General features: G+C 39.7%; 1 protein-coding gene across 1 annotated transcript; it reads right to left on the bottom strand.

Moving 5' to 3' along the window:
• Positions 1-2,795: 2,795 nt before the first annotated feature.
• On the bottom strand, positions 2,796-12,172 carry map2k2a (mitogen-activated protein kinase kinase 2a). Its single transcript, XM_044199067.1, has 11 exons — positions 11,304-12,172; positions 10,890-11,100; positions 9,174-9,320; positions 8,884-8,961; positions 8,295-8,346; positions 6,308-6,432; positions 5,489-5,702; positions 5,267-5,331; positions 5,070-5,131; positions 4,696-4,741; positions 2,796-4,587 (listed from the first exon to the last, which is right to left on the bottom strand). Exons 1-11 carry the CDS (start codon positions 11,390-11,392, stop codon positions 4,477-4,479), a joined length of 1,200 nt encoding a protein of 399 aa, XP_044055002.1. The 5' UTR covers positions 11,393-12,172; the 3' UTR covers positions 2,796-4,476.
• Between the last annotated feature and the right edge of the window lie 992 nt (positions 12,173-13,164).

Raw genomic sequence — 13,164 nt, 5'->3', positions numbered from 1 at the left:
GTGTCTTATCTACTGAGGGGAATGGCAAATTCCCATGTGTAAATTTACAGCTATTGCACTTGATGTTGCGCCACTTCCAACCACCCACCCGCACGCCCCCTCAGTGAGTGTAAGCCAGCCATTGTGCCACAGAGTGGGATGGAGCACGATGTATTCGATGATTCTGTTGCACCATAAACCATATCAACACACCTCTGAAAGCACTTTTAAATCATATATTTAATGCACACACTTGAGAAGATGTACTTTTCACAGTGTTGCTGCCTGTAAACAACCTTTTGGCTCCAGTCTCACAGGAGCCGTGTCCCACAGTGCAGCAGGGCTTGACACTGGCTTGGCACTACACAGATAACCATGCAGGGGAATAAAGGGGCTATCTGGCAGGGAGAGGTAGTGACACACCCTCTGCCTAGAGGGCACTATTCAGCATTGTCTCTGCATAAGCGCAAGGGGAGCTTTCAAACTTCAGAAACACACATGAATTGCAGTACTTGGACCATTGGTGCCATCACTTGCTGTAATTTGCAATGCTAAGTGAAGAGGATGAAGGTGAATAAGTTGCAGCCTAAGTGAAATGAAAACAGCAGGATATACACTTTCACATAAATACATAATATTTACACAAGCTGCCTTCAATTCAGTTTTGCCCTGATTACCCACAGTCAAAATTACTTCTTCTCAGCCCATGGCAGTCTGAGATGATGTCAGACATTTTTATGGCAATGTCGCCTTTCAGTCCAATATAAACTTGTCCTCTCCAGCACCAGACACCCCACATCAAATCTGTGTTTGTCATTACTGTCTGAATGATGGTTTTGATTAAATCTAGCCAAAAAAAGGAGGCAGTTAACAAGATGCAGATCGCCGCTTGACCTGCTACCAAAGGCTGAAGCATTTAAAGTTAGTACATGTAAAAATGTGCCTGCAGCTGTAGGCCTACACTTAGCTAACCAAGTCCTCGGGTCAGTAGGAAACAGTTTAGCAACCAATGGTGGAAGAAGTACTCAGATATTTTACTTGAATAAAAGTAGCAATAACACAGTGTAAAAAAAATGCTCTGTTTTAAGTAAAAGTCCTGCATTCAAAATCTTATTTTAGTAAAAGTACATAAGTATTAGCATCAAAATATATTTTAAGTACCAAAAGTAAAAGTACTCATCATGCAGAATGGCCCATTTCAGAATAACATATATTATATCACTGGATTACAATGCATTCATGCGTAAGCATCACTAATGTTGCAGGTGGTAAAGATGGAGTTAAATTTAAGGACTTTATATACTGCTGGGTACCTTAATCCATAATAATATATTAGTGGATTTATATATTATATTAATAATCTGAATCTACAAAGTAACTAGTAACTAATGTTGTCAAATAAATGCAGTGAAGTAAAAAGTACAATATTTAATATAATAATATACCTCCAAAATGTAGTGGAGTAGAAATACAAGAGCATAAAATGGAAATACTCAAGTAAAGTAGTCCTACCTTTAAATTGTACTTAAGTAAATGTATTTAGTTACAATCCACCACTGTTAGCTACTAATAGGCCTACTCACTTCATAAGTAGGTTATAAAGTCGAGTTTAAGGTTCAGAGTTACACCGACGTTGGACTTGTTTTTAATGGTGCGGCACAAACTGTTTCACCCCGGCCATGTCGCCTCTCAATGCTTAGCGTTAACTGAGTTGGCGCTAAATTAAAAACCAATGATGATTTTTTTTTTTAAATATGTAACGTTAATGAAAATAAGTATTAAAAAAACCTTACCATTTTAAAATTAGAAATAGTCTGTATTTAACTCGTCATCCATCTCTCAAACTGTGTTTAGTTAGTTTATTGAAAGTTAGCTAACTGCTACAATTAAGCATAGGTGTTGTTGCTGTGGTTACCCGCACTTAGCGCATTGATGCCTGGAACTATGTTGATTTTCACAGAAACCTGCCAGCCAATCAGAAACGACTACATCTGCGTCTATGGTATAACCAGACCCATTGAAAGAGGGGTCTGGTTTAGCATTTTGGAGGGTAGTTGGGAAAAATCAGTCAACCAGGTTATGTATGACAGTGAGTCTGAATGTTAAAATATCTGCAAAACAACAATAACAAAACGATAGACCTAAATGCACACTACAACCTGGGCCTTAGCAAGGATTTTAGAAATGCTGGTCATGAGTCCAAGTACCCCCAGCAGGCCCTGCACCACCTGCCCTAGAAACCTTAGACCTGACACCAACAACAAAGTCTCTAAAATGTTCTAATTATTTATACTGTTCATATTTCATTTATTCTGTTGACTGTCTAATTATATTTTGTCATCTATAAAAATATTTTTTTCATATAAATTTGATTTCCCTACATGGTCTGTTAAAGCCTTCTTCACACTGTCAAGAACAAAGTTGTGGTGAGGAAATACTTTGTATTATTATTGCATTGGCAATTTAAATAACTCAAAAGGTACTGGATCATTGTATAAAACCAGGTTGCTAAAAACCCCAAGTTCCCTGGAAAAATACCAGCCACATGACCTCAGTGGTAGCTACAGCCCTGACAACAACCATATCAATGTATCATAACCATGAATGAAGTAAAAAAAATTGTTGTCTGTACAGTTAATATTGTTTTGTTGAAAGGGGTTAGATACATTTACTAGTGTGGTAAACATTCTAGTAAATGTGTACTTCCAGATTTAGTCTATTAGACACATTTTTTACTACTGTATTTGAACTTGTGTCAAACAAAAAAACAAAACAATGGATATCAATGGCTATCATAAATGAATAACAACTTACAGTACATTCACAAATAAGTTTTATTTTAATCTTTTTATACATTATAACCATATCCAACACATTTTTATATTATAATAAAATGACTTATTCTCCCTTGTCATTTACATAAATCAAACATTTGTATATTAAGACTGCAAAATATTACTCCTGTCATTTTTGTATATAGCTTTGTACACATACAAGTGACAATGCATTCATTTTGCCCTTAACGAACGCACATTTTGGGGGGAATAAGAAAGGGCAGCCATAAGCAGAGAGAATATAAGAGCTCTAGCAAGACGGCAGGCTAGCAAGTAACACCACCACCATGTGACCAACACTGACCTGCGTTAAAATGTTCAGTCAAGTTCCACTCAAAGTCAGTTTGTACTTCTACCACAATTAAATGGGTTAAATCACAGGGAAAAGATTTTCAATTGTATTTCAACCCAAGTCTTTTCCAAAAGCACGCCACTAGGCTGGTTTTGTCCCAAGAAAAAGCTTGGAGTGCCACACGTAGCAGTACAGTGAAAACATAACCAAATTTGGGGAACACTTTGGGGAAAGTACAGACCAACAACAAAGACAAAAAAAAAAAATTAGTCAACGTGATTGAAATTTCATATTGACATTGCAGAGATTCAGGCTTTTGATAAACACTAGCTAATCATTCCCATCATGATCTTGGGAAATAAAATACATATACAGTATTAGAAAGATAATAAACCATGCTATATCATCCCATGAACACATTTTGATCATTGTTTTCTCAATGTCAATGAAGACATTGTAGCATATATCAGGCCTCCACAGTATGTCTCCTCCCATGTGAGATGTGAATTGAAATGTATGTTGAGGAAATAAAGTCAACAATCAGAGTGTAGATCACTGAATGAAAAAAATCAAAACATTCAAAGTACATTGATATACTGTTCATGAATGTGCATACCAAAAAACAAACCAACAAAAACAAAAAACTTATCAGGCATTGAAAAAAAGAAAAAAAAAAAGTCATGAGTACCCTCTTTGGTTTGTGACATTGTTCACAAAGTGATCTTTAGAGTGATCGCTCATTTACCAAAATGTGAAAATGACTCCTTATACGCCTGTTTGTCCTGCACTCTCTACTCACAAATGTGATTATTATATTAGAGGTAACTGTAAGGTCTCTGCAGAGAACGTTTGAGCATGAATAAGTTTGACAAAGGGATATTAAATCAAAATGGCTGCATTCACCTTCAATAAAACCAATTGCAAGTCGATAATGTTGTTTGGATTTCTGTCTGTTTGGAAATCTCTACAGCAGGTAATTTATTAAAACACAGCCCCACAAGCCATCAACTGTTGCCATAGAAAATATTAATACAGAATATTCAACAATACAAAAGAAGTTTGTCAATCAATGCAAACTGAGCTGACAGACTGGCAGCCCTTCAGTGCTTTACATCCTCTGTAGCAGTGTGTAAAAGTGAGCTGTGGCTACTCTTGACACTGGCATGGTGAAGCTGTGGTCTTACAGTACAATGACTCAATGGGCCCTGCTGCTGGTGAAAAAATAAATGAGTGGGAGGCCATAACCGTTTTACCCAGGAGCAAGATGGAAAAAGTGCCAATGTGTGTGATGGCCTGTGTAAGTGTATGTGCAGTATATTTATGTGAATGCAAGCAAGACCCAGAGGTGTGGTCAGGGTAGTGGGGGCCTATTCACTCAGTGCCGCGGGTGGGAGTACTGGGCTGGTTGAGGCCCATGGTTTTACACAACCAGCCAGCAAAGTCTACTTCCTCCACTTCTGATCGTTTGATGAACGTGTGACTCTGAAAGAAGACCAAAAAGGGACACCATTGCTTGCACTGCTAGCATCATTAACACAAAAAATAATAACCCAGTAATCAGATGAACGAAAATGAAGTTCAGGTACCCACCATCAGCATTTTCAGATCTGCTCTCTCAGCTGGGTTTTTGATCAAACTGCACACACAAATAACACCAAAAAGGTTACCGACATGAGGTACTACAGAACTGCTTCTGTCAATGAAGGATTAAATTGGATTTTATTTTGCCAAACAATCTCAGATCTCACTAGACTAGTTTCTGCAACCACCTCATACATAACAACTTATGCATTTCAGTCAACGACAACTGCTGTCTTCATGTCACATGACATTAAATACACAAGGAGGCAAGTGTGGAAATGTAAGTACTCTACATTATCTACTTCTCATGATTAATGTTTGCTTAAAAGCGGATAAGTGCTTATTTGGTAGTGCACTCTAAAAATGGCGTTGCCATTGCTCACCATTTTGTCACAAAGTCCTGGAAGTCATTGGTGAAGACCCCAAGTGGCAGTTTAGGGGGCGGCTGAGAAGGAACCAAGAATCAAAGATCAAAAACAGAACAATTAATGCAAATGTACACACTGTGTGCTTGTGTGTACAGAGATAGAAATGTGTGTGTTTAAGATAATATGTTGTGCAAATCAGCACATTCTCAGACCTCATTCACAATGTAGTCCAAAAGTTCAAAGATGGCCATGGCAGGTCTACTGTCCATCCCATGTCCTGTGGAGAAGTCGCATCATGGACACAATTACAATTTATTTTCCGTAACATATTCATTGAAAGTTTTATCCTGAAAACATGAATGTAAAAATGCTCTCACTGCTCAGTCGGTACACATCTAGATGTATGTGTTTGTAAATGTTTTTGCATTTCCTACCGCTCACGGGCCTGCCTGGTGGTCTGGGCCTCTGCATGTTGGTGTGAGGTTCTCCCTCGGCCCCATCCATAACGGCCCGTCCGAAGATGGCCTCCAGCTCTTTGGCTTCTGGTGGGGGGATGGGGTAGCGGCCAATCGCCAGCTCCACCAGGGACAGACCCATGCTCCACACGTCAGACTGAACCGAGTAGTGAGTGCCCTGCAGTCTCTCCGGCTGTTGAGAAACACACGATCTACGTCAGAGGGCGCAGGTAGAGCCAAGATGCCAAGCAGGAGAGAAGGTTGGGCAGAGGGCTGGGTGGGGAAGGCACAGGAAGTGGAGGAGAGGATAATGGGAGGGGAAGAGGAGGAGGGGGGTGTTATGGCAAGAAGAGTTGGGGTGTGGTGAGGGCAAGAGGACAGAGGATGGGAGGGTTTGGCAGGAGGTGAAGAGCAGCTTTGGACAGTTTTAGTTAAAAGGGTGAGCAAGGGCAGGTGTGTGTGGTGGGAATTATGACGAAAGGGCAAGTGCTTTGTGGGTAATGGATGGGAATAGGATGGCACAGACAAGCAGCTTTCGGCACTGCACCCACCAGGTGGCTAAGAGTGAGGGGAAAGAAGGACGAGAAAGAGTGAGCACAGTTGCCTCGCTCTTTGCCAAAGAGCCCTTTCCTGGGCACAGCCCTCGGTTCTTGGCAGGGGGAGTGAGGGAGGGCCAGAGGAAGGGAAGGCAGAGGGCGGGGCCAGTGAACAAGAGCAATGTGAGAAAAGAGGAGAAGGAAAGTGGGGATAGGGCCAGAGAAAAAGGGGTGGGGGCGCAGGCGTGCAGAGCTGACTCACCGACATGTAGGAGCGCGTTCCAACAAAGGAGTTGGCCATGGAATCTATGAGTTGGCCACTCACACCAAAGTCGCACAGCTTGATCTCCCCGCGAGAGTTGACCAGGATGTTGGAGGGCTTGACATCTATGTGGCGGAGGGGACATGGACAAAAACAAATGTACATTAAGGTTTCAGCGAGACTCGTCTTCATACTGTATCTCATCTGTCATCCATACTCAACACTGTACTATTGATAATTTGAGCTGTACAATTTTTGTAGACATCAGGGTGAGAGGGGACTGCTTACAGTAGGAAATCATGACTAAACAAATAACAAATAAGAACACTGCTTTGTATGTATGTATGTAAGTATATGTGGGGATATATGTAGGGGCATGAATGTATATGTGTATATATAACTATGTCCACCATATGTACTGCGTGTATCTATATCTACTGGTGCCGCATTAATCGAGCAAGGGAGAAAATAGCTACAACTCAAGCCGAGTCCTTGTTATAAACATGCCCAGGCCTCCACATTTCCTGCTCATCGCAAAATAATGGGGTAAGACTGAGCCCTGCAATCTGCCCTCTGTGGTGTGTGACCCCCTCCCACCAACCAAGGACATGTGAGGAGTGGCCGAGAAAGAGGTGGCATGAAAGAGCGGGAGAACGATGAAGGGAGGGGTCAACAAGGCATGGCTGCTGTATAATCACATCTGAAAGGCTATAATTTTACTGCCTGAGCTCACAGACAACTGTCCTAGAGTACCACGACCCTGTAGCACTGTGAGACTGGTGCTATGGGGTGAGACACTGAGGTCTGTCTGCTGCCTTCACCAATACTTGTCGTGACAACACACGCATGGTTCCTCCCTGGTGTGCTGTGGAAAACCAGTCTCCCTTAGACTTTGTTATGGTGTGACTTGTGATTTTGTTTGAATGCAAAGATAATGGTTTCTACTAAGCCTTTTTTTGCTTCATGCTTCAAATTTCTATGATCAGGAACTCGTGATATTCCCAAACAATAGCTTGCCTTGTGGTGAGCGTGCTAAAGCTCTTAAGATGTTGATGCAGTACATATGGAGGAAAAAGCATGAAGACAATTAATAAAAATTTAAATGAAAAAGTACAGGGACGTCTGGAGCTGGTCTAGTTAATGTGGTGCATTTAAAGTGGTTTCACTAACAAAAAAAGCTCGTAGACATTTGGAAATAGCAATCATACCTACACACTTTTTGTTAGTGTTTTTGAGCATGTTTTAGCGCAGCAAGGATAATGTCAGTGGAAAATTAAAGGATAATCCTGCATTTTTTATTTTTTCCCCAAATGTGATGTTTAGACTGTAACATCTGCATGCTCTGAACCTCTGCTGGTTGCCTCACAAGCATCTGCAAAATTTAGCCACCACTAATACTGAAGGGATGGGAATCATTATATTACCCACAACAAACGGCCATTTAAAAAAACATCTACATTATATTATTTCTAAATGAGGATGACTTTCCTGTAACCTGAACACATGACAAGAGTTGCCCTAATGGGCATTTCTATACATTTTATGGCTATTACAAACAAAAACAGACAAAAACAACCAAAACATATCAGATTTATCTTTTCCTTTAACTACATTAAAAGTCTACTTCTGATTAGAGAATCTGATTGATCAAAATTACTTACTCAATTATTTAAACCTAACAGTCTTCCTAGTACATACACTAAACAATCGTAAGACTGTAGTGAAAAAATATACTTGAGTATAATTCTTAGTCACTATGCCATAAAATATAACTAAAAGTGTACCTAACAACATTTTAGTCATCTTACTCATGGGATATCTTAAGTCAAAGGCTCTTCAGGTTGAAAATAGCACAAGCATGTTAGTCTATCACTCATCATTTGATTTTGTAAACGACACTCTGTATCTTTTGTACTGCAGTGATTTGAAAATGTTGCAGAAGGGAATTTGAGAGCAATGATTCATTGCGACCAGAGAACACCCTTACCTCTGTGCATGATCTGGTGCTTCTCCCGCAGGTAGGCTAATCCCCTCAATACCTGTAAACAAGAGAGGAAAATATTTAACATTACACACAAACGGTCAAATCTCAGACAAGAGTCATATATATATATATATATATATATATATATATATATATATATATATATATATATATATATATATATATATATATAAAAAGCTTTCCTGTGTAGATATCAATTTAAAAAAACATAATTTTGGTAATTCCATTATTACACTTGATAATTTGGACTTGATGCAAGAGTATAAGTTGAGTAAAATACAGTAGGCCCTGTTATTTGTGACTCATGCACAACAGCTAGTTAAGCAACACCATAAAAGACACACACCCACAATGAGCAGTGCATGTGCAAAAACATGTATGGTAACAAGCTTTAAGAACCAATAGATATCAATTCATATCACTGCCAAATTCAAACTGCAACCAATTTTAAAATGACAAACATGTCATATCTGATAAGTTGCTTTCAGGTCAAAAAACTATGTGAATAAAATCACATAAAAAAAGGCAGAAACTACATTTGTAAATGTAACAGAATTAGTAAACTACATACAGCTATGCTAACTTTTCCCAGGATTTCTTCTGGGATTCTTCTGGCTTCCTTCAGGACCTGGTCCAAAGATCCACCATCCTGTAGAGACAAACTGCACAATAAAAATCTGACATACCATTTTTTAAATTTTTAAGTCAATAAGAACTGCATGCGGCTCTTTGGGAACAAATATTTTGAATAAGAGTAAAATACCAATACCAATTTCTTATCATTTAAAGAGAGAACATGCTGGTATCCAACCACATCAATCCTATGTTCATTGGTAGGAGGCCCTACTAACAGTCTCTCACCATGTGCTCCATACAGATGCTGATCTCCCCATCACTGTAAAAGGCCCCATAGAAGCCCACAATGTAGGGGGAGTTGCATTCATGCAGCACCTGCAGCTCTCTGATAATCTGGTTTCTGATGGCAGGCTTAATTTCCAGATGGATCAACTGAGGAGGGAAAGAATGAGTGACCATAAACTGCTGTTCTGAGAAAAAGAAACAACGGATGCAGTTACATCATTCACTGACCTCTTAACATCTCAAGATGACACATTTCAAAAGGTGGTGGGTGGCATAACTATAACACTTTCCAGTGTGTCTCTGTGTTATGTTAGGCAACCTCAACACATACTATTTGGGATTTCATATTTAAAAAATACTTTCAGTCAACTGACACAAACCACGTAAGTCTACATACATACATACATACATACATACATACAGAATGTCTAAGAACTTACACTTATGTTTTGAAAAAGTGATATCCACAATAACAAATGCAAGTTCCCATATTTCCAAATTGTTTCACATCATTTGTAGAACTTTTAGGGGAAATTCAATTGGCGTGTCAACACACACCTAAAGGCTTGACAGCCTACAAGCTTGTGCTTGCTTGAGTTGCTCCTGCAGTGTCTGTATGGAGTCCCAAAAACTATGTCTTGTAAACTGTGCACCCTGCGTCATGATCAAAACAGGGGGAAAATAGGCTAACCAACTCACTCTAAGTATACAACACTATATGACACAGATACACTTGACTATATTTGAGATTAAAATGTTGTTTTTTAAATAAACACACAAAAAAGGAAAATACTTCAGATAAGGATCCCTTTAAGTTTTGTTAACAAATTGTGACCAAGATATGTACTGCAATCAGTGTGTAAAACACACATACTTCTTTTTTTAATCCAGGAAAGTCCAAAAAGTAGGTACTATCTCATTTCGCAAGGACTTTTCACAAACACTGGAGAGGAGAGTAGAATGCTCCCTTTCAAAAGCAGTTTTTCTTTAATTCAGTACATTTCGAGCTCAGGTTGGCTCTCAAATAAATTTCAAAACCAAAGAAATGTTTAAAGAAAAAACTGTTTGTAAAGGGAGCATTCTACAGTCCTTGTGAAACGAGATACGTGCTGAGCCAGACATTTCACGGTGGAAAAATAAACTTGTCAGTGCTCTCTGACAGACAAGCTATGTGATTGAAGCACTGCTTGTAAATTATCATTTCTTCATTGAAATTTGTTCTTACTTATGATATATATGCCACTAATGATTTATCTGTTGATTATTCTCCTTTTTAATTTGGTGTTGGACTCACCAAACTTTAAAAAGGTCTTAACTCTCCAAACTGTACACTGCAGCCACCAGTCCATAATGAGGATATATTCACGTCTTGGTCTCGTCCAACTACAGATGATGAGAAATATGACAGCTTACAGCCAGGCCTTCAAAATTCATATTCATGTTAAGAGTAACTGCCCTTTGGTGAGTAGTGATGTGTTGTTATTGTTGCATTTACGTAATGGAGGATGGTGTGCTTTTCTCCACACAGCAAGTCAGTGTGGCTCCATGCAGAAGAGATTGCAGCAAACCAAGCCAGCACCACTGCTATGGTGCTATGATAAAATCTGAACTGCACTTGAATTCCTAAAAACACCTCTGGAATGTGTTTTAATTCAGCTCCCTCCAACTATCACACTTCACCTGCAACAAAAAAATTCAACAAATGGTAATTTTCACCTTCCGAGCCATGACCAAACCCGAGGGTTTGTGGCGGACCTTGTTGACCACTCCTCCGTTTCCAGCACCCAACTCACATATGGGGTCAAAATCCTCATCCTTCAGCTCCCCAACCTGAGCTTTCTGGGTAAGAAAGGCTTCCAGCCGTTTCCTCTGTTGTTCGTCCAGGTCAAGTTCACCCAGTTTCTTTTGTAAGGCCTCAAGGTTGGCTCTGTGAGGAGGAGACAGTTGGTTCAGCAGGGTTTAATACACAGACAGGGAGACAGGAACATTTAACAACTCTATTTAAGTAGCAGTGCATAGGACTAAAGTTATACAGTTCTAGTAAATTGTGATAACTTAGCTACACACACACAGAACAATTAAAGATACTCTCTCTTTAACACAGGTACAATTCATACTAGGGCTACTCACTCAGATGCAGCATCAATGGTGTTGGAGGTGGCCTGTCCTTCCCCAATGGGCGTTATGTTCAGGGGAACGGGTCTTCTTTTGGGAGCCATTTCAATAACTACCCTAAACGACTTTCTCAAACAATGCACTAACTTGCAGTGAGCTGGGAAGCTGCTATTCTAGCCTTTTCCTTGTTCGAAACTCAGTGTGAAAAAGCAACAGGGTCAGCTCTAGGTGGCTAATAACTTGGCTAGCTAACGTTAGCAAAGCTAGTATACTTTCCTTAGCATGTCAGTCAGCTATTTCAGTAAATGGTATCATGCCGAGGTGCTCTTTAAAAAGTCATGTCGTTTTACGGTGCATCTATAGCTTTTGGAGTAAACACATTTCTATGTTTCTGCTTCGTCTGGGTTATCTACCTGCTGCTACTAGCCACTAGCCGCCTAGCTGCTACTAGCTAGCACCAGCTCCTGGAAAAATCGTGCCTTGCGTCTCTCAGTCCTAATGTGCAGCCCCTCGCTTCTCAGCTTTCACAAGACAACAGGCCGCCACAGTTTTACCGGCAGCTACACCGGGAGGCCGACTTGACTGGCTCCCCTCCACAAGACGGCAGCGTCCGGGCAATAAATTCCTCCGTGTTTCTGTCCGGGGTGTGGGGCTCTGAAGCGAAAAGGGCTTTGGCTGGTGGTGCTTCAATACAGGAAGCAGCAGCTGCAGCATCAGATCTGTGTGACACCCACAGGGAGAGCCCTTCATAAATAGCGCGAGACTGAGGCCGTCTGACAAGCTGATACGAGGAATGCAGAAATCTCATGGTAGATGTACGACATCTGCAGTTTGTGATAACACCTCCGGTATGCTGTTTTTAATGAGATAAAAGCTCAGTTTAGTTTAACCATATCATCTCCACCCCCTGCTGCTTTCTTATGTGTTTAATGGCAGTTAATAAACAAGCTGCGAAGTACATTACTGCCATCCAGTGGGAACAAGAGGGAACTGAAGATTTACAATAGATTTTAGCTGATTATTATTGAAGAGTAGATTATAAAAAAAGAAATCAAGTGCATTTCACTTTAAAAATAAAAATTACTAAATAGACCTTTTGGCGGGATTATTTTGTCAAATGCTTTTGTGCAACAGTTTAGTCCAGATGAGAAAAAAGGGTATATTCATATATGTTGTTGTTAGACCTTTTTTACTGAAGACATGTCAGAGTATTAAAAGCACAGTTGTAAGTGATAAAATTAATGATGCCTGAGTTCCATTTAGCTGCTTCACTTTCAGGCCCTTGGTATTGTTCATGCTGGCTCACTGTCACGGCTTACTGGGACACTTGAATAAAACTGAGCTATCATTAATGTTATTTGTGTTTTTCCTGCTACGACAAGTCAAAATGTCTGCTGTGGAAAAGGCCTATTTAACAAGTCACATGTATTTCCTCTTACTTCACTTTAATTAAACATTTTTCAAAATTTCACATAAAAGACATTACTGTCCCTACAAAATGTACAAAAAGGAAACAAAAATGGTAACATTTCAGGCTTGACCACAGAATTCTTGGTTTGGGAATTTTTTATTTCCTGGTTTAATTTGTTCCCACTTTATGCTTTAGGTCTACTGGCTAAATTCAAAATAAACTTTGAACTTTTTCAGTATTTTTGGCACCTGGGAAATGGTTAATATAGTTCACAAGATATTTGAATGAATACAGAGGACCAATCGCATGCAGTCATCATACATTTGATCCAGACTGACTGTGGTGACAGCACAAGTGTTGTAATATTAATGCTACCTAATAGACAATATAATCCACTTTGATTCACATGTGGGTGATCTTAACGTTTTTAGGAGCAGCTGCAGACATTAGTGCTGGAAGGTAAGA

This window comes from Siniperca chuatsi, linkage group LG6 (assembly GCF_020085105.1).
Source record: "Siniperca chuatsi isolate FFG_IHB_CAS linkage group LG6, ASM2008510v1, whole genome shotgun sequence".
In the NCBI taxonomy this organism is placed as follows: domain Eukaryota; kingdom Metazoa; phylum Chordata; class Actinopteri; order Centrarchiformes; family Sinipercidae; genus Siniperca; species Siniperca chuatsi.
The sequence above is the reverse complement of the archived record's forward strand: the minus strand, read 5'-3'. Positions and strand labels throughout refer to the sequence as shown.

Bases quoted from the DNA above. Each gene is read 5' to 3' on its own strand.
- map2k2a (XM_044199067.1), bottom strand. From the start codon at position 11,392: ATGGCTCCCAAAAGAAGACCCGTTCCCCTGAACATAACGCCCATTGGG. The intron at 11,101-11,303 runs GTGAGTAGCCCT...TCCTCCTCACAG, and splicing joins ACCATTGATGCTGCATCTGA to AGCCAACCTTGAGGCCTTAC. The intron at 8,962-9,173 runs GTGAGAGACTGT...TTGTCTCTACAG, and splicing joins GCATCTGTATGGAGCACATG to GATGGTGGATCTTTGGACCA.